The 20925-nt window shown below is 50.7% G+C and overlaps 2 protein-coding genes across 2 annotated transcripts in view; one reads left to right on the forward strand and one right to left on the reverse strand.

Annotated features, from left to right (window-relative positions):
• Window positions 1–8248: 8248 nt before the first annotated feature.
• On the forward strand, window positions 8249–12658 carry Brf2 (BRF2 RNA polymerase III transcription initiation factor subunit). Its single transcript, XM_057752570.1, has 4 exons — window positions 8249–8472; window positions 9351–9410; window positions 10531–10852; window positions 11921–12658. The coding sequence occupies exons 1-4, from the start codon at window positions 8319–8321 to the stop codon at window positions 12630–12632; spliced, it is 1248 nt and encodes a 415-aa protein (XP_057608553.1). The 5' UTR covers window positions 8249–8318; the 3' UTR covers window positions 12633–12658.
• Window positions 12659–13086: 428 nt separating this feature from the next.
• The window catches only part of Adgra2 (adhesion G protein-coupled receptor A2), a 38745-nt gene continuing 30906 nt past the window's right edge, over window positions 13087–20925 (reverse strand). Inside the window, exons 13-19 of the mRNA XM_057752569.1 lie at window positions 20676–20892; window positions 19032–19231; window positions 17747–17874; window positions 17098–17221; window positions 16498–16643; window positions 15959–16048; window positions 13087–15734 (exon numbers count right to left, since the gene is read on the reverse strand). Coding sequence (XP_057608552.1) covers window positions 14465–15734; window positions 15959–16048; window positions 16498–16643; window positions 17098–17221; window positions 17747–17874; window positions 19032–19231; window positions 20676–20892 — 2175 coding nt within the window. The 3' untranslated portion in view covers window positions 13087–14464. The remainder of the gene's footprint in view (window positions 15735–15958; window positions 16049–16497; window positions 16644–17097; window positions 17222–17746; window positions 17875–19031; window positions 19232–20675; window positions 20893–20925) is intronic.

The raw sequence follows: 20925 nt of genomic DNA on the forward strand, positions 1-20925 counted from the left end.
GAGGCTGGTCCATGATGCTTTCCCAGTTGCTCTATTGAGGTCAGAGTTCCTCATCCCTGTTTTTTTTTTTTTTTTCCCAGTCAACCTTTCTTCTTTCCCTTTACTTTCTTGGTGTTGGGGATTAAACCCAGTGTCTTGTGCGTGTCAATCCTGTGCTCTCCCACTGAGTGACACCTGCGGCCAGTCCTCCACCCTGCCTTGTGACGCTTTATCTTTGACTTTTTAGGCAGGTACTCACGTAGCCCAGGTTAGCCTTGAACTGGCTTTGTGGCCAGTAATGACCTTGAACTCCTGATCCTCCTGCCTCCCCTTCACGTGCTGGGAATATCAGGATGCCACCACTCCCAGCTTTTTCTTTTGGTGGTGGAGCAGGATACTGATTAAGGATCCTTCAAGGCTGAAAAGCAGTCAGTTGCCTTAGATGGCAAACATGAACCCACGCCAACCCCAACTCTGGATTCTCCTACCTACTTTGTGAGCTACTGAGTTGACTTTCCTCTTCAACTGCAGGCTCAGTGGTGTCTTGTTTTGTTTTTAAATTACAGGATTACTGTTCCCTGGGTGTTGCTTTGGGGATTTTGAAGTTGACTGGTATTGCTTTTAAGAAATACCTAAAATGGGTGGTGGTGGCGCACGCCTTTAATCCCAGCACTCGGGAGGCGGAGGCAGGCGGATCTTTGTGAGTTGGAGGCCAGCCTGGTCTAGAAGAGCTAGTTCCAGGACAGGAACCAAAAGCCACAGAGAAACCCTGTCTCAGGAAAACGAAACAAAAAGAAATACCTAAGGGATTAGGCATGTAGCTCAGTTAGTACAGTGCCTGCTTTACATGCACAAAGCTCTAGGTTTGATCCCACCCTCTCCCACCCCTGTACTACATAAACTGAGCATTGTGGTGCCCACCTGTAATCCCAGCCAACACTTGGGAGGTGGAAACAACGTGACCAGAGGTTCCACTTCATCAGCAGCAGCACAGGGCGTTTTAAATCAGGTGGGGATATGTGAGACCTTGTCTTAAAATTAAAAAAAAATAAAAACCTTAAAGTTTTCTAACACTAAATAAAAAGATACTTCCTTTCAAAGATTTGCGTCTGTACTTTACTTTGGGTGTGATAAAAGTTCCTTCTGTCTTGTTGGAAAACTTCCTGGGGTGATAGTATCCCATGATGTTCTCTCATGTGAAGCCCGTGCAGCGACTGTGCCAAAAGGTGCCTGAGCCTTTGAGGACAAACATCTCCGTCCTGCCTTTTCCTAGTCTCATCTTATCCCAAGGGATCATGGCTTCGACACCATGTGACTACCCAAACATTACAGAGGGAAGTCTTGGCCTGGGGTTCAGAAGTACCCCGACCTGAGAAGCAGATCCCTGGTCAGTCAGCTCTGCTGATCCTATAGAAGCCATTAGGGCAGATGAAGGCATCTCCTCCCAGGCTTATCTCACTCCGCTCACATTTCCTTCGAGACTAAGTCTGTCTCAGCAGGAAGAGCATCTGCTGGCCTCAGGTGTGCACCGTGGCTCATAGGCCTTGCTCCAGAGACCCTGGAGAGGGGCAGATATTGTTTCTCTCGAGGTGAGATCACATTGCAGAAGCCATGATGCTCTAGGCTGGGGCCAGGGGCTTCCATGGGGCATTAATGGAGTGTCTGCATTAAGGAATTTGCAAACAGATATTTATTTGTATTCTCTCATTTGGGCTTTTTTTGTGGTACTAGGAATTTTTATTTTTCCAAAGTTTTCATAAATGACTAGCACTGAGATTTGGTTCTCTTGATCCCTCGTTTGCAGTTCTTTCAGTTTGGTTCCTGCTACTGCTACCAAGCTCAGTGCATAGTCAGCCTAGTGTTTTCAAATTCCAGCTCAAGGAAGGACGCTTGTCTTGGCTTAACTTGGCTATTATTAGCAGAAGGCTTTTGTGCTGGTGTGAGTCGGTGGATGGATGGATGGATAGATAGAACGAACATAAAACAGGAAATAGCAATATGAACAGAATAAAAAGGAAACTCCCAAATCTGGACTTGGGAGCAGAAGCTGAGGCCACAGGGATCAGCAAGCACCTGCCATGACAGCCAGGTCGTCTCGAGTAGTCCCCGGTGCTGTGACTCTGACCTACGCCAGGACATTTCGTCCTGTACAAGCAGATGCTCTTTAACAGAAAGATCACTATTTCGTTTTCAATCTCAATTCTTTTCCAGAGCCTCATGTAAAATGCTATGCGACCAGCAAGATGACTTTGCACTAGAGGTGCTTGCCACACAAACCTGGGACCTGAGTTGAATTTTAAAAGCGCACCGTGGAAGAAGAGAACTAGTCCCTGTAAAGTGTTCTCTGTCTCTACATATGTACTGTGGTGTGCAGCGCACAACGCCTGTCTGCGCTCTATGCGCTACCTACAGTTCACGAGCTTTGGGCAAGGGGCTAGAGGTTGAAACATACAAAGACACACAGAGACAGACAGACGGAGACACGGACCTCTAGTCACTGGTAAGAAGCCCTTTATTCAATAGCACCATGGAGGCTTATATACCCAACAGTCTGGTGGGCCATCAGGTGAAAACCTTATCCTCTGATCCTCAAGGCCACGTGCTCGTGAAGCAGAGCTGGTAAACAACTTTGACACAGCTTTCAGTAACTGAAATCAGAAGGAAAGTAAAGATCTCTAGCAGGGAAGAGCAGCTGGAGGCCAGGACTCCAAATGGTCCCAACAGTGGTGCATGCGTGCCTATATGTACAGACGGTGATAAATAATTTTTGAACAAATGCTTGAATTGTCAGCCTGTCGCACTATTGGGAGGTAGTCGACGTGCTAGGAGGGAGACGGAAAGAAAGCAATTTAGGTCATTCATTGATGATACTGGTAACGCTACCCTTTCTTGGGTCTCTTTCCCGGCCACCACAAAGGGTCAGCAAAGCTCCACCATGTGTCCCAGCCATGATCTGGTGCTGTGATGCAAACACAGAGCAGAAGAGCCAGGCAGCCTTGCATGAAAACCTGAAATGGGAAACCAAAGCAAACCTGCCTTTCCAGCAGATCCCACCGGGTCCGTTGCTCCTCTGGTGGGAATAACACAGCAACAGTACCTGTTTTGAGCGTACCTCATGACGTGACCGCAATCTGCAACAGTCTATACTTTGCAACATGAACTGATAAGGGTTCAGAGGGAGACACACACCCCACCCCCACCCCAGCTAACCACCACCCACCAAGAAGAGCCAGGACCTTTCTGACAGTTTATGACTGCCACCTATGGGCCAAAAGGAGGACTTGCTGGATGAGGGCCCTCTGGCCTCAGCCCACCCATGGAAAACAATGCTAGACGGGTGTTTTCCATCCTTCAAATCCAAAATGTCAGCACACAGCTGTCCTTAACTTAATAACCAGACAGATGGATCTGGTGTTTGGGGCTTCTTTTTTGGCACCAACTTCAGGATCTTTGTGCTTTGCCTCTTGGGGCATGCTGACCATCAATTAATTCTGACCTAAAACTGGCTTAGTTGGCCCAGCATCTCCCACAACCAAAAAACTCAAGAGTAAATATTCTCAGCATTTTAATTCTCTGTTCTTTCCACACAGAAACCTGTATCCTGAGCCCTGGAAAGGGTCGTGTTGGAGACAGGGGAGAAAGCTGCGTCTGTCCTTGCTTGTGGACGAGTGCTCGGTTCAGGCTGCACCTTCACTGCAGAAGGGAGCGCTGAGATACTGATTCTGTTAGACAAATGAGACAAACTTAGACATGAAAGCCTTAGCTGCCCGAGTCACATCAGAGCATCGAAGTGAGGCTTCAGCGGAGTGGGGCAGCACACACCTATAGTTGGAGCTACTCAGGGAGAGTCCAGGACTTCTGCAGGGGATTGCTGCAGCCCAGGCGTTTGAGACCAGGACTTCTGCAGGGGATTGCTGCAGCCCAGGTGTTTGAGACTTCCTAGCCTATCTGACTTTGAGGATTAGAAAGAGAATCAGCAAACTATGGTGACTACTAGGGGTGACTAGTATTCCTGCTGAGAGCAGCAGAGTGGGTCCTGTAACCACGTCTCATCTGTCACATGGGAGTGGTGGCACACCGATAATTCCAGTGGAGGCAGGAGGATGATGGATTTGAGGTCATCCTGGGCTATATTAAGGGTTTGTCTCAAAATAAAAATTCTTTTTCAGAAAAAGATAAGAAAAAGTTAAGAGATGTCTTTGGTCTTAGATGTTCAAGAAGTTGGGCATATTATTCTTCAGCCCAGGGCTCTGTGTGTGTGTGCGCGCACGCGCACAAAAGGGAAAGGTGACTAAGATGCAAGAGAGTCATGCCCATACTGTACTGTGGCTGTGAGTACTGGAGAATGGACGTCCACTAAAGAGCTCAGGTGATGGAAAAGAAGTCAAGTCGGGGCTGGAGAGATGCCTCAGCAGTTAAGAGCACTGGCTGCTCTTCCAGATGACCCGGGTTCAATTCCCAGCACCCACATGGCAGCTCACAACTGTCTGTAACCCCAGTTCCTGGAGATCCGACACCTTCACACAGACAGACACACAGGCAAAACCCCAATGTGCATAAAATAAAGAAATAATTAAAAAAAGAAGTCCAGTCAGAATGGCTCTAAAGCCTGGTGGGACGGCCAGGCTTGGGGTGACAGTAAGCATCCTCAGACTGAAACTGGCCTGCAGTCAGGAGTTGAGGGGAGCCGGGCTGGGGGCTGAGTTACAAACCTCGCTTGTGACGCCCACTCGATTAGAAGGTCCTAAGAATGATACAATCTGAGGAATTCCATCCAGTTAGTGCTTCTCCCAGGCCCACCCAGGACAGTTATTCACAGCATCTGAACCTTTATGCCCTCCCCAAGATGATGGAGCCTCAGAAATGCGCCATCAAGGGGATGTCAGCCAGACTGATAATGTACTCGAATGGATGGACAGTCTGGGGTAGGGGTGCAGGGGACTCCTCCCGATGCCTCTCCTTGAACACTTTCCTCTTCAGTCTCCCTTCTAGAAAAAAACCAAAAACCACTGTCAAAACTAGCACGGCACACATGAACCGTGCCTGGACTGTCTTCTCAGTGGTCTGTCTGGGCTGTATCTTGAGCTACCTCTCCATGTCTCCCTCCCAGTTGTGGCATTCAGCTCAGGAATGCCTCAAATGGAACAGTCAGTGCAATGGGTGGCCAGGAGCTCTTGCTGTCCAGGTGACCTAACCTTGCTTAGTACAGTTAGAGACTGTCTAATCAAGGTGGACGGTGCCTAAGGAGCAGTCAAGGTTGTCCTCTGGCCTCCCATACCTGTGCACGCACACCAGCATGACCACAAGTAAATAAAGTTGTTCTGAACACGGCTTGTTTAAAAAGAAAACAAAAGGAGCCAAGCCCGGTATGGTGGCCTAGGACTGTGGTCCCAGGGCTTGAGAGCTGGGGGCAGAAGTAGCAGAAGTTCAGGGTCATGCTGAGCCTCATAGTTCAGATCTAGTCTGGGCTACATGAGACCCTGTCTCAGAAATAAAATAATGGGGCAGCGAATGGCTCAGCAGGTAAAAGTACTTTCACACCAAGCCAATGACCTAAATTCAATCCCTGAATCTCACATAGGAACTAACACCCACAAATTGTCCTCTGACCTCCACACGTATGCATTGGCATGAATGTACACACACTTTGATACTATCTATCTTGGGCATAATAGATTCTGTCTTCTATAAAAACTCTGTGTGTGTGTGTGTGTGTTACTGAGGACCAAACCCAGGTTGCTGACAGACAAGTATGACAACACTGAGCTAGCCCTGAAGGTCTTTACTGTCAGTGAGTGCAATTAGGACATGTTTATAAAACAATATGTAATCTCAGAGGCGGGAGAGATGGTCCAGCAGTTAAGAGCACCTACTGCTCTTGCAAAAGATCAAGTCCTGTTCCCAGCACCCACATCAGGTAGCTCCCAACCATTTGTGAATCCAGTTATAAAGGAACACCCCTCTCTTCTGCATGAACATGCACCCACACACTCATGTGCACAAACCTTCTTGAACACACACACACACACACACACAAAATCTAAAAATAAAATTCTAAAAAAGAAAACACTCCCAATCAGTCGCGGCGACAACATGCCTGTAATTCCTGCACTTTGGAGTTGGTGGCGACAGGGTCAAGTAAATATTCAAGGCCGTCCTTGGCTACACAGTTTGTGTGAAGTCATGCTGGAATACATAGGATCCTGTATTTTTCAAGTGTTTTCTATTTTCATGTATATGTCTGTGTAGGGGTAGTCTGTGTGTGTGTGGGGGGGGGGGCGGAGACAGCTAGACTATAGGTGCCCTTGGAGGCCAGCTGGAGTTACAGTCAGTTGTGAGTGACCAGTGTGGGTGTTAGGAACCCAACTCAGGTCCTCTAAAATAGTGTCAATTACTCCTAACCACTGAGCCATCTCCCCAGGCCCATGGGATCCCACTTTAAACAGTTTGGAGAGATGTCTCAGTGATTAAGAATGCTTGCTGCTTTTACCAAGGACCTGAATTTAATTCCCAGAGCCCCTGTCAAGCAGCTCACAGCTGCCTGTAGTAACTCCAGCTCCAGGGGATCTGAAACCCTCTTCCGGCCTCCAGGATACCCATAGAGGTCTGCAAATACATACACACAGACACATTTGGTATAATTAAAGATATCCTTAAGAAGAAACAAAGAAAACACACTTTTTGTTGTCTCATTTGTTGTTTGATCTTTTTCTCTTTTGGCTTTTTTTTAGGGGGCCCACCACCCAGCTCCCAAATAAATCACACATGGAGGCTTAGTTATGAACACCTGGCCATATATATATTGTAGGCCAAATGTAGCTCCTGCCTTTAATCCCAGTACTCAGGAAGAGAGAAACAAGCAGATTACTGTGAGTTTGAGGCCAGCCTAGCCTATATAGTAAGTTCCATAACAGCCAGAGCTAAGTAGTGAACCCTGAACACTGCCTTAAAAACAAACAACCCAACAACTTAAAATGTATTCTTAGCCAGCTGCCAGCATCTACCAATCCAGGGGCTAGAATGCCATCAGACAGTGTCTGAAACCCATAGAAAAGGTTTACCCACTACTGTCTAGCATGCCTACCTGTGGCCCCACCACTGTATTTGGTGAATATTTGGCTTTCTTTGTTCTAGAACTAATACACTTTCATATGGTGCATTGTTATTGGAGAAAATTGAATCTGTTCCAAGGCGCTACTCCTTTTTGGCTCTAGCATAAACTTTTCCTTTTCCTCTTTGAGGTGAGAACTATGTTTCTTTGTATGTTACTCCCTAAAGACATCTATCACTCAAAATTTTAATTCAACAGTGTTAGGAGCTGTGCACACCCCCCCCCATCCTGAATTCTTGTAAACAACTTGTAATGCTTGCAGCTGCTCTGAGCACGAGACCCTCGGGGGTTCCTGATGGCAGGGAAGTGGTTTCTGGTGATGGCTATCAGGTAAAAATCCCTGTATAAGCTGCCCCTGGACACAATAAAGGGGGGCATCTTGACATCAAGGATGACCTGTGTCTCTGTCTGTGAGTCTTTGTGTGTTTCAATCTCCAGTCCCTTGCCCGGTGCACGAACTGTATGGTAGCACATAGAGCACAGATGGGCGTGGTGTGCTACACAACAGTCTTGTTTTAGTTATTTAGAGACAGGTTCTCATTATGTTGTTCTGGCTGGGCTGAACTGAGATGTAGGCCAGGCTGGCCTCAAACTCTTTGTCTCCCCAAAACTAGGAATAAGGGAGTATGCCAACATACCCAGCTATTTTGATTTATTTGTAATAAGGTCTCCTGTAGTCCAGACTGGCCTCCAACTTGTTATATGAGGAGGATGACCTTGAACTCCTGATCCTTCGGCCTCCATCTCCCAAACACTAGGATTACAGGTGATCATGTCCAAAAAGGGATCACGCCTGGTGGTGCAAGCCTGTAATCCCAGCAAGCGGTAGGTGGGAGGCAGAAATAGCAGTATTCTAGGTCAGCCTGGGCTCCATAAGCAAGATAATCTTAAATAATAAATGATATAAAAAAAACCGTGTTTCGCAGAGAGCAAATTCCTTATCTCTGGCAATTGTCAACTCCTATCGTGGCCCGATCTCAAGACACCAGAGACCCTGAGACACAGCTAAGCCCGGGAACTTTCCTTTCGAACTCGTGTTTCTACACGAGTCCACAGACGAGATCGGAAGTGGCGTGCAGCCACGGGGCGGAGCAAACCTCCAGCCGGTTATCCAGCTGACCGGAAGAGGAAGGTGCAGCCGGAATAAGGTCCCCTCCCACTTTCCTGCAGCCAGACGTTCTTAGGAGCGAGTATCCCGGCGCTATTGCGTCGCAGGACAAATGCTGAGATGTCGAGCGGAAGCCGCTGCCCGGATTGCGGCTCCTCTGAGCTCGTGGAAGACTCGCATTATTCTCAGAGCCAGCTGGTGTGCTCCGACTGCGGCTATGTGGTCACCGAAGGGGTCCTTACTACCACCTTCAACGACGAGGGCAACCTCAGAGGTACCCTGGGGGTAGCCTGGTGTGCTGGAATGCTTAATCCCAGACTCCTAACGCCCCACCCCCGATCGTGCGCACAGAAATGTGGGAGAAGCTCGCTTTTAAAAAAATAAAAAAAAAAGTAGCTGGAGGCGGGTGCTCTTCCATCTAGTTTCCCCAGTACCTCCTATGATGCCAGTCGGTATACCGATGGTGAATGAATGAAACGGATAAGGTTTCACTCCTTTTTTCGGACCTGGTCAGTGTTGGAGGCTTGTTGACAAATTATTCGGGAATACAACATGAACCACTTGGGAATAGAATGCAAACCATTACCCCACAGTAATTTTTAGCACTACCTGGGAAAATGTTCCTATCCTTCCACGCCATTGTTTAGTTCAGCGAGACCGTTGAGTCGCGACCACTTTGGGAGATTGAGCGACCTTTTCCCAGGTGTAGCCTAAGACCATCGTGCATATCAGCTATTTACATTATAATTCGTAATTCTAACAAAACTACAGCCATGAAGTAGCAACGAAGTTCATGGTTGGAGGTCACCACAACATGAGGAACTGTACTAAAGGATCACAGCATTAGAAGGTTGAGAACCGCTGTGCTACCTCAAAATTGAATGCACCAGAGAAAAGGCTGGGAAATTGGGATCACCAGCATTGCTTTATATATAGTTCTATACTGGCTGTTTTTGGTGCTACTTGACGACATAAAAAGCCAGGTGAGCCTTTACTGTTACATGGATGGGGTATCTTCTCTGAGATGGGAAGTAGGTACGCGATAACTTGAAATCTCCCTGGTTTACGTGGTCAGAGGACAAGGAGATGATGAATGGATAGAGGCCACCTGTGCTCTTTGTTTATTATTAATAATTTGTATATTATTTACAGAAGTGACATATTCCCGAAGCACCGGGGAGAACGAGCTAGTTAGCCGCAGCCAGCAGCGAGGTAAGAATCACCCTTTTCCTCCTTAAATTTCAGCTTTGCTTTTATTTACGTGACTCTTTAATGTTTGAATGTTTGTATGGGTGTTCTAATTGCATGTATGTATGTATATTGTGCGCATGCCCATGGAGTCAGAAGAGGGTGTTGGGGTTATAGGTGGTTGTGAGTTGCCATGAGGGTGCTGGGAACTGAACCCCAGGTTTTCTGCTAGAGCAGCAAGTGCTCTCAACTGCTGAGCCATCTCTCCAGTTCAGAGAACCAACTTTTTATTTTTCAGTGGCTTGAAAGAAAATTGTCTTGATGTCCTAGTCCATCCGCGTGTGTTCTTGTTGTTGATAGGCTAGAAGAGAACCGTTATTGATGGGCTGTATGCCTACAGTTCCAGCACTCAGGAGGAGAGGCAAGAGGATAAACTTTGAGGTCAGCCCAGCTAACATAGTGAGTGTGTCTTAAAAACCAGAAGGAATAGAGGTAGATGAAGGTTTGGGTCTGCATTAGCCTTAAAGTAGCCTCAAGAAGCCTTGGTAAAAGCTTGGCTTTGGAGCTGGGGGTGGGGAGTAAGTTGGTGATAGAGTATGCACCTGTCGTATAAGGCTTGCGGTTCAATCCCCAGAACCAAAAAAATAAGGAACTTTGCCCTGTCTATAAATCAGAATAGCTCATAAAAGGGTGGTGGATTGAGTGTGACCTTCCCACAAGTGTTCTGTACCTTTGGAAGGAGCACAGTTCTAAAGGTTAAGACTACAGCTCAGTGATAAGGAACTTGCCCAGCATGCTCGAGGATCAAGTCTAGCTCCAGTGCACACGGCCACATCAAGTGTCCTGTTAGTACAGAAGGGCATTTTTGTTTGTTTGTTTGTTTTGTTTTTGTTTTTTGAGACAGGGTTTCTCTGTAGCTTTGGGGTCTGTCCTAGAACTCACTCTGTAGACCAGGCTGGTCTTGAACTCAGAGATTCTCCTGCCTCTGCCTCCCAAGTACTGGGATTAAAGGCGTGCACCACCACTACCGCCCAGCTAGAAGGGCGTATTATTTGTGCATCTGCTATATATGGCAAGTTTAACGGAACTAAATTAAGTCCTAGCTGAACTTCCTTTGACCTCTCTGCTTACTATGTTTTCCTAGATCTCCGCAGAGTGAGAGACCTGTGTCGGATCTTGAAATTGCCCCCCACGTTTGAGGAGACTGCCATCTCCTACTACCAAAAGGCCTATCAGCTGTCTGGCATCCGCGCTGCGAGGCTCCAAAAGAAGGAAGTGTTAGTTGGATGCTGTGTTCTCATCACCTGCCGGCAACATAACTGGCCCCTGACCATGGGCACCATCTGCACCCTGCTGTATGCAGATCTGGATATGTTTTCTGGCACCTACATGCAGCTGGTGAAGCTTCTGGGGCTGGACGTGCCGGCTCTGTGCCTGGAAGACCTGGTGAAGTCTTACTGCAGCAGGTACTTGTCCAGGAGGCAGCAGGGGTAGGCAGCTGTCCTGGCAGATGTGTGCTTTCGCCAGAGTCTGTCTGTCTGTCTTTCCTTCCCAACCCGTGCTCACCACTGAGGTCAATACCGTTTGCACATTTCCAGGATGCTGTAATCTTCCCATCCCCTTTCCGTCACAAGACTGTGATGTTTAAAAAAAATCCCCAGCCAGCCTTGGCATAGGGCTGCTGAGTTGCCCCCTCCTGCTTTATGAATGGCAGTCACTAGAATTACATGGCAGGGGCGCCACTCCAGCAGGATCGCCTGTATATGGAGTCCAAAATACTATTAGTGGTCGAACAAGGTTTGAAGCTAAGGTTTTAGTGAGATTTTTAGTTGTTTGGTTTAGATAGTCTCATACAGCTCAGGCTGGGTTTATATTTCTGATCATCTCCCCTCCATCTTTGCTGAGATTACAGGTGTGCACCATGATCCTTAGTTTGTCCTTTGTTTTTTTTTTTGTTTTTTTTTTTTTAATTTTTTTTCTGACAAGTATACTTTAAAACAAAACCAAACCACAAAAATGGCTGCCGAAGTGTGGTAGCACAACTCTTGACCCCAGCACTTGGGAGACTGAAGCGAGAGTATTGTGTTCTAGACCAGCCTGGACTCGGTGTGAGACCGTATGTTAGTTAAAAGAAGCAAACAAGGCGAGGCAGTGGTGGTGCACGCCTTCACTCCCAGCACTCAGGAGGCAGAGACAGGCGGATCTCTTGTGAGTGTGAGGCCAGCCTGGTCTACAAAGCGAGTACCGGGACAGCCAGGGCTGTTACCAAATGGTTGAAACGTGGTCATATCCTAAGTAGACACATATAACGGTGCCCTTCCTGTAGAGTGAATAGGGACACTGGAATTGTGCCAGTAGGAAGGTGCCAGCTGTCAGTCACGTCCCTGCCCCCTTTGCTCAGTACCTTGCTCCCGTGACCTTGAGTGTCTCTATGACAAAATAGCTTCCCTATCCATATCCATCTTGGGTAGACTACCCTGCTCACCCCGAAGAACACCCTATCATTCACTTGACCTTCATTTTGGTTGTTTCAGCTTCAAACTGTTCCAGGCTTCCCCATCCATGCCAGCCAAATATGTGGAGGACAAAGACAAGATGCTGTCTCGAACCTTGCTGCTGGTGGAGCTGGCAAATGAGACATGGCTCGTGACTGGGCGCCATCCCTTGCCTGTCATCACTGCAGCCACCTTCCTAGCGTGGCAGTCTCTGCGGCCTTCAGACCGACTGACATGTTCTCTTGCCCAGTTCTGTAAACTGGCAAACGTGGACCTGCCCTACCCGGCCGCTTCCCGTCTGCAGGAGCTGCTGGCTGTGCTGCTGCAGATGGCCGGTCGGCTGGCTTGGCTGCAGGTCCTAAAACTTGACAAGCGGACTGTGGTGAAGCACATCGGTGACCTCCTCCAGCACCGCCACATGCTGATACGCATGGCTTTCCGGGATGGAACAGCAGAAGCGGAGACCCAGAAGCAGCAGCCGGGGGGACAAGGACACCAGGAAGCAGAAGATAGTACCTTTGATTTGCCCAAGAGGAAACGCCCAGCCAGTCCTGCACCTCTCCTCCCACCCTGTATGTTAAAGCCTCCCAAACGGACCCATCCCACCCCCTTTGTTCCCGTAGTGACTGGAGATGAGAACATTTCTGATAGTGAAATCGAGCAGTATTTGCGCACCCCTCAGGAAGTTAGAGACTTTCAGAGAGCCCAGGCTGCTGGTCAGGCAGCCATGAGTGCCCCTAACCCTCCCTGATGCAGGTTCTTCCAGGTGTAGTCAGTAATTCTGACTGTGATTTTGCTGATAGGCCTGCCATATTGCAAGAAGTAAAGTATATGACCCTTGGATATTCCTTTTTTATTTAAGGAAACCAAGAGTAGCAGTTAATTGGACCCAATGCCCTAGAGATACTGGGAGGTGCATGGGATGTCTGTGGGCGGGAAAATCCTGTCCCTTGGTGCAGGGGAGCACCTTGGTTGTCCACAGTCTGAGTTGGATTTCTCCTAAGACTGCTGAAGATCTGTCCGGCTCTTTCCTGCCGTGGTGTGAAGTCAGCACATTGCTGTTGTGAAAGAGGGTAGCATCGACCATTACATGAGCAGGAGCAGTGATTCCTGGCCCGCGTTTGCTTTGGGCTCTAGCGATCTTAGGCTTCCACCTGCCTCCTCTACCTCATTAACAAAAGGACCATAGGTGGACTATGGCTGTCCTCAGAGGGCTTTGCAAGATTTTAATATATTAAAACAAAGAGGCATCTGCTAGAAAACATTCTATTGTATAAAACCAGAGCTTTTAAAACATGTTTTCTTTGGCACTCGGTTCCCTCCCTCCCCTTTTCCCGGCATATTGCAAAAAGCTCTCCAGTGCTAAGGCGTTGGCAGGGTAAACAGCAGCCAGCATACGTGGGAGAGTAATACAAAGCTTCTCCTCTAATATTGTCTGTGCAGCAAGCATAAATAATGGGGCCCATCTCAAGGAGCATGGATTCTCCCCCACTGTGTTCTCTCACCTACCAGACCCGGGTTCCCTACTGCTTCCCAAGGCCCAAGAATTCCTCTACTTCCATGTGGTTCTGTAGTGAAAAGGCATTTTAGGTTGGGGAAGATGGGGGCTGGAGGTTTTAGCAAGTAGTGAAAGCACAGAGCCTCGAGCAACCTGCACCCAGGTGCTCCCTCAGCCTGGTGGGGTTTCGGTGAGACGGTTTGGCATTTTCAGGTTCCTAACTGGAGTTAGAAATCGGATTACCATGGCTTTGCCACAGAAGCCTCATGGAGGCATTTTCCCGAGTCCCTTGGAGTTGGACAGCTGAGAGCAGACAGTGGGTATTGTCACTGAGCAGCTGAGTGGAGCCCTTCCCCAGACCATCGGACATGTGCCAGATCCAAACTTCAGCTCCTCCCCTTGAGTCTTTAGGCACTTAGCATTGCTTTCTCAGGTCTTGTTCTGAACTTTGGGGAAGGATTGTGTACCACTCCCTAGGGATCACGTCTCCCTAATCGTGCACCTCTCCCACCTGCCCACCTCCTGCGGGACTCAGCTGGTCTTAGAGTTACCTACACTCCGCCCCTCCCCCCTTGCATAGTTTATCTGAGAAGGCAGCACCTGTTACTCGCCCTGGCTGGGCACCTGGCTCACTTGCTAGGATGGTTTCCCAAGCCAGAACTGGGGGAGAGCCTGGGATCTTGGCAGTCACGCGGTGCCTCCTGAAGCCGGTGAGGAAAAGGCAGTTCCCAGGTTTCCTAAGCCTACCGGGGCTGGGCTTTGCCACTCCGTTTATGGGTTACCCCACAGACCAACGGAACTTTTACCCTACCTGGGAGGGCACACAAAGACCTTGACCATCAAAACTGGTCTAAGCTGATGTCTGGGATTGTCTGTCGCTACTGCTGAGGGATAGTGCAGACAAGTGGCAAGCATCTGCCTTCTCCCTTTCCCAGCCTGGATAACTGAAGATGGTGAGCCCAGGGGCAGCCATCAGCATAGCCACCTCAAATCTACACATCGGCAGACAGCTTGGACCGCCCAGGAGGATCGAGGAGTAACAAGCCGGTGTGACCGGCCCACTCTAAATCTAACCCGCCTCTGCCCTAGACGGTGGTCTCGCTTTTCCAGAGGCCGGTCTTCATGCAGCCTCCTGCTATGGCCTCTGCGCCGGTCACACTGGTATCCTCATACTTGCCCCCCTTGGGGGCGCCGTTAAGACTGGTAGTGTTGAGCGGGTATGAGCGGCGCTTACTCTCCCTCTCCAGTGCGCTGCCGCTGCCCTTGAGATTGTCACGGCTGGCGCAGCGGCGCTGCCCGGGTCGCCCCGTCTCAGGGATCTGAGCTGCGCTGGTGTCGGAGCCCTCCGACGGTGTAAGCATGGGCTCGCCCTCGAGTGGAAGGCCGTCGCCGGGGCTATTGCGGCTGCTGCCCGGGTAGCTATCGGAAGGGCTATTGTGCAAGCTGCCGCTCTCACTGGACAGCGGCTCTGGAGCTCCTGTGGACGCACGCAGCGCCTTAAGCCGGCTCTTGCCGCCAGTCTCTCCAGCTCGGTGACCCTTAGCCCGACTCTTGTGTCCTCGGCGCCCGTGATGCAGGTTGTTATGGTGCCGGGGAGCTAGGCTGCCACGGGAGCCCGTGGGCTCTGGCTCTCCATCCCCGCGGGCAGCCACACCAGCCTCGCACACCTGACTCTGGGCCACCTGCAGATTGGTGAGTTTGCACAGGGGCGCCGGCGCGCGGCCACTGCTGCCACTTGGGGAGGAGGACTTGAGGGAGGCCGGTCCCTCCCCCAACACCGGGGATCCATCCTCCGCAGCAGTTGGTAGGACCCGGGGTGGGGCGTGGGAAGCCGAGGGTGAAGCAGGAGGGCAGCAGGCGCGCCAGGAAGCCCGAACATCCCTACGCCTGGCACAGTGGTGCGTGAAGACAAAGAGGCCCAGAGCTGAAGCTGCCACACCATAGAGGCAGCTACACACCACTCCGGGCAGCCAGCGCTGAGACACTGCCAAAGCGCCACAGGCCCACATAGCCAGGTACAGGAAATGTGTGGTCATCAGCGCCCCCAGCTGGACTCCCGGAGAATACACGCCATCACCATCCTCTGGGGGCGCAGGTGTTCCTACCCCTGCGCCAACCGTAGCCAAAAGGGAACCAGAGTCACTCAGGAGGACGCCACTGCTCCTGAGCCTGGTGGAACCCCTCAGGTCTTCCCCTGGCTCCAGAGACAGCCTACTGTTACCCTGCTTTGGATTCTGGGCCACATGACCCCGCAAGTGCAGGCCCGCACACAAGAAGTAGATCCAGGTGATGGGCAGAATCAACGCCACCGGGATGTAGAAAGCGCCAAGGCTTGGACGCCACACCAGCCAGCAACTAGGGGGAGACAGAGGTAGTGGATGAAGAGTTTGGAGAGCCCAGAGCTGGGGCACAGGCTGGGTGGTAGATGAGGTAGGATGTGGGAAGTAGAGAGGTGAGGCGGGCCCTGGCTTAGTCAGCATGCAGGGGCTCTCTGGCTGGGTGGAACGGCAGGCATGGGGCTGGTGTGAAGGTCGGGGCAGGCAGACGGTGGTGATGAGGCAGGAGGGAGTGGTGCTCACTAGGGACTGTGGTCCTGGTAGTTGTGGATGTTGACCGCAGCGGTGATGCCGCAGATTATGAGGGGGATCCCTCCAGCAATCAAATAGAACCTGGGGGTGGGGGAGAGATAGTGCACTGGAGGTAAGGGAACCAGGTGCTTGGAACCCTCAAACTGACATCCTCTGTCTTTTTCTCTGTCTCCTTAAAATCTGTGTGATTTGGGGAGGTGGGGTCGGGCTGGAATGTAAGGCCTACTAAGGAAGGGCAGCTTCTTCAGAACTTGGCCAAGAACTGTTCTAGGGGACAAGGACCAAAATTGTTCTCTCTCTCCAACCCAAAGCAGTCTGAGTGAGGGATGTCAGGAAGGTTTTTAGGATCCCTACCCAATCCCTTTGGGGTCACCTCCTTCCCCATCCTTGTCATGCCTAAGAAGCTCGTCTCTTGCCTTTGGAGAGTGATCCTGGGATCTTGTTACTCATCCCCACCCACTCCCCAGCTTTGCTACACTTGCCTTGGGTCTTGAGGCCCCTTCCCATAGCTGAGAACTGGAAGCACTTACCGGAGCATGGGGCGAGGACCAGGCGGGGCTGCATCCCCTTCTTCTGGAGGGGGGGCCCTCCAAGTGAGCTCCTTGTGGAGGACTCGAGCCTTTACCCCCATCCAGAGCAGCGTGGACAGGGAAGAGTAGTGCAGAGTGATGCCCACCTACAAGGTCAAGGCACTGAGGCTTGGGACCTGAGCTGCTGACTGGGCAGCACCCTGGAAGTCAATGGCCGTGTATGTTCCCACTACTCCCATGCCTCGAGCATCCCACCCAGCTACTCATCATACTGGTCCTTGCTGGTATCCCCTCTGCTTCCAGCCAGGGCTCTCTCTCACACCCCAGGGATTCTCCGGGACCCAGGCAGGGCAGTCTGGCTGATATGTGGCCTCTCCTCCGCTGTGGTCCCCACTCTCCCCTTTTAAGCCCCATCTCCAGTGATCTTGGAGCTAGTCTGACCATGCCTGTCACTCCACATGCCACCCACCCCTTCCAGACCCTCCAAGGCTAGTACAGAGAACAGAGGAACTGAGGGCTATTTCCATAAACTGTATTTTCCTTGCTAGGCCCCCTCTTCCCCTGAAGTCGCTCATTTTAGACTCCCCACCCCCTTCTTACCGCTTGACAAACCATTTGGTAGTTGGTGAGAGTGATACCCCCCACGAAGACAGCGGAGGTCATGGCCATGTGGAAACACAGGTTCAACAGCATGTGCCAACCCTTCCGGGACACATGGATGGAGCTGCCCCAGAAAGAGTCTTTTATTAATGAGCCGTCCAACCCCCTACAAAAGCAGTACTCAACCTATAGGTAGAGATCCCTTTGGGGGTTGAATGACCCTTTCACATATCAGATATCCTGATTATCAGATATTTACATTACAATTCATAACAGTTGCAAAATTACAGTTAGGAAGTAGCAATGAAATAATTTTATAGTTAGGGGTGTCACCACAACATGGGGAACTGTATTAGAAGGTAACAGCATTAGGAAGGTTGAGAACCACTGCCCTACAGGGTCTCAAGACCACTAGGAGAGCCAAAAAGAGAAGGACAAATTATCTATGCTCAGGTGTATAAATGTGCTCCAGACCATGGGAAAGAAGGCCTTAATCTCCCCACCCCCACCTCCCCACCCTCCAAAAATGTGTTCTTTAACCCCGGAACCTGGCCAGGTCACGGGGACCTGCCTGGAGAAGAAACATCCGCCAGCCTGTGTGAGCTCCGCCCACTCCCTCACCCACTCCCTCCTCCCGCAGCAGGCTCACCTGTGGTTAAGGATGTAGGTGATAATGGTGGAGAAAAGGCAGAGCAGCAGCAGAGCCGTGCAGGGGTACACGACAGGGTGCAACGCAGCTCCGGAACCTCCCACCTCCCGTGGGAATGCACTCAGCTCCTGGGAAAGAGGGGGTGGGAGGACTGAGCCGACCCTCTCTGCCCCGACCCCTGCTAGCCTCGGACCTACGTACACCTGGATGCTTTGGTCCGTTTGGTAGGTAGAATGGAAGTCTGAGGACAGCCACTCAAGGAGGTGACCTCAGGAAATACTGATGGCCTCGCCTGCCTCACCCCTTCTGCTGTTCTGCCTTTCTGGGGACTTCTTTTCAGATGCCCAGCTGAAAGCTCATAGGCCTAGAGAGATGGCCTAGTGGTTAAGAACACTGGCTGCTCATCCAGAGACCCTGTGTTCAATCCGCCGCATCCTCATGGCAGCTCACAGCCACCTCTAACTCTAGTTCCGGGGGATGTGACAAACTCACACAGATATACATGCAGGCAAAGCACCAATGCACATAAAATAAAAAGAAATAAATGACTTTTTAGGAATTCAGATGAGCTAAGAGGAAGAAGGCTGCCGTGGTAGGCTGTGTGTCTGTGGGTACCAGCAGAAGCCGGGTGAAGGAACGGGATGTGGGAACGGATGACTACACATGTTCCCAGGTTGTTTTTCTTGGGGTGGGGTGGATGCAAGGGTATTCTCTGTGTAGCCCTGGCTGTCCTGGAACTTGGAGACCAGGATGGCCTCAAACTCACAGAGATCCACCTGCCTCTGCCTCCCAAGTGCTGGGATTAAAGGTGTGCGGCACCATCACCTGGCCCCAGGTTGTTTATTAACAGATGAATTCAGGTCAAAATAGGCAGGCGAACACTGTACATTGCCTATTATCTCAGCACTCGGTAGTAGAGGCAAGAAGATAAGCAATTCAAGGTCATTCTCAGCTATATAGTGGGCTGGGCTACAAGAAATCCTATCTCAAAAATCAAACCAACCAACAAATAAAAGACACCAAAAAACGCAGGACCTGAAGGACAAGCTAGATGGTTCCAGCTCCCTCTTGAAAGCTGGAGAGGCGTGGAAGAGGCTAGACGGTCATTTCCCATGAACTTTGACATCAACAGAGCAAGGCTGCTGTCCTTTCTGTATTTTCTTGTGGCTCCAAGAGATCAAAGTACCACAGTCTCTATCTCCCACACATGTTCCGTCACCTCCCTACATTTCCGCATGCACATGCACATGCGCGTGCGCACACACACACACATTATTATACACACCATGAGCACGGCCACGTTGCCCAAGTGCTGACAGGACAGGGAGCTGACATTGGGCTGGCTGAAGCGGAGCTTGCAGCCTTCAGAACTCCAGCCCCCGTGCCCCTCCTGGTTCCACCATGCTGCCATGGGATCCACTCCTTCAGCCCAGTGCCGCAGTGAAACAGCCATCGGCTCAGTCAAGTTTCCCACGCCGCAGCCGCCTACAGGGACAGGGAAGTCCGCACAGACACATGAGACCATGAGGAAGGCCGCCGAGAGAGAGTGGCAAAGCAGAGCAATTCTTGCAGGGGTCAGAGCATGCAGGGATCCTGCCGACCTGGGGACAGAGCTAGATGCGGTGCAGGTGCCAGTCTACCCAGGGAGACTCACTCGCCAGAGAGTGGGGAAGAGACAGGTGAAACCATGGGAGGCCTCCCTACCCCAGGTTCCCATTGGCTGCAGAGGGAGAGACAAGGAATGCCTGGAAGGAACAGTTGACATCTGGGAAGAGGGGTGGATGGGGACAGGAGAGAAACCGAGAAAGGGACTAAACAGCTGTGTTGGAGAAAGTACCTGTGACATGGATCATAGAGCCCTCACCCTATCGCCATACCTCTCCATTAAGACAGTTATTAACCCATGTGGTTGACAACATCCTCTGATGACATAGCATTCGGGTCTCAGAAAAAAACTTGAGTTTTCAAGGATGACCTTCCTGGCCCTAACTAGGGATTCAGATGAACATCATAACGCCATGCACCTTGCACTGCCGTTCACTTCTACTGACTCGTTCAGTGCCTATCGGCTGAAGTGTGCGCTCCTAAGGGCAAGGACCCAACTGTCTGTGCTCAAGTGTATCTCAGTCCAGCAGAAACCGGCACATGCTAGGTTCTTAACGTGTATAAAGGTAGCAAGGCCGGAGTTTGGAAGGTGGATGGAAAGAGGGACTCAGACGGAAAGACACATGGTAGGGGAAGAGCTGTTCCTGATAGGACAGGGTTACCACGAACCACTCAGTTCCCCGGGGACCAAACCACAAAAAAGAAAAAATAATGTGTATCCTTCCCTCCTGCTCTAGTCTCTACCCTCTGTGCTGTGTCTGGAAGTTCGACCACCCGCCACCTCTAACCCCAATGCCACAGTTGTCCGCCTTGTAGGACACTCCTCACCAGGGCTTCTGGTCTAGCAGTCTGAGGAGCCTCTGGCTGGGGTAGCTCCAGGGCGTTTAGTCAAGGGCTCCACTACTTGGGGGGCAGAAGCTGCTGTGGGGCAGCCCACAGCCTTCGTGTTTTCCTCCATATAACACTGAAGTTAATGTTGAGCTTCCAAGATGTGCTCATGTAGTATCGCTTACCTGCCTGGGGCCCGTGGGTAGCAGGGTGAGAAGTCGGGGGTTTGGTGTGGAGGGAAGGAATTGAGGCTTTGTGCTTACAGCTTTCTGATATGCCATATGCTTAGGATATAAGATTGTCCTATGTCTGGGATATAAAGCCATGTCCCCCGAATCCTGTTCTCCACCAAACCCTTCCTCTACAGGCCACTCCCACTACCACCCTCCTGGAGAAACTCTAAGGTTTCTGCTACCCTCTGCCAACTGTACTAGGGCAGCAGGGAGCCATGAACGAGAAAGGGAAAAGACAGACATGCAGGAGGTTAGTCCCTTACTGGTTCCTGCAAATATGACTGGGGTGGCCACACCACGCCTCTTGCCAGGCCCAGCTGCTCCAGGACGGGAAGCGTTGCCGTGGCTGCGGAAAAGACGGCCATTTCTGAAGACCAGCAGTTGCAGGGTGCAATCTGGAGGGACTGGGGGAGCCAGGGCAGCCGGAAGGGTTGAGAACAGGCTGGGGGGCAGCTGGATGGAGGCCAGGGCCACGCTATTCTGAGGGGACATAGGAGGTCCTCAGAGATACTC

This window comes from Chionomys nivalis, chromosome 20 (assembly GCF_950005125.1).
Source record: "Chionomys nivalis chromosome 20, mChiNiv1.1, whole genome shotgun sequence".
Classification (NCBI taxonomy): Eukaryota; Metazoa; Chordata; class Mammalia; order Rodentia; family Cricetidae; genus Chionomys; species Chionomys nivalis.

Excerpts from the sequence above, each read along its gene's own strand:
- Brf2 (XM_057752570.1), top strand. The coding sequence starts at position 8,319 with ATGTCGAGCGGAAGCCGCTGCCCGGATTGCGGCTCCTCTGAGCTCGTG. Across the intron at positions 8,473-9,350 it reads CGACGAGGGCAACCTCAGAG|AAGTGACATATTCCCGAAGC; the intron begins GTACCCTGGGGG and ends TATTATTTACAG. Across the intron at positions 10,853-11,920 it reads GTGAAGTCTTACTGCAGCAG|CTTCAAACTGTTCCAGGCTT; the intron begins GTACTTGTCCAG and ends TGGTTGTTTCAG.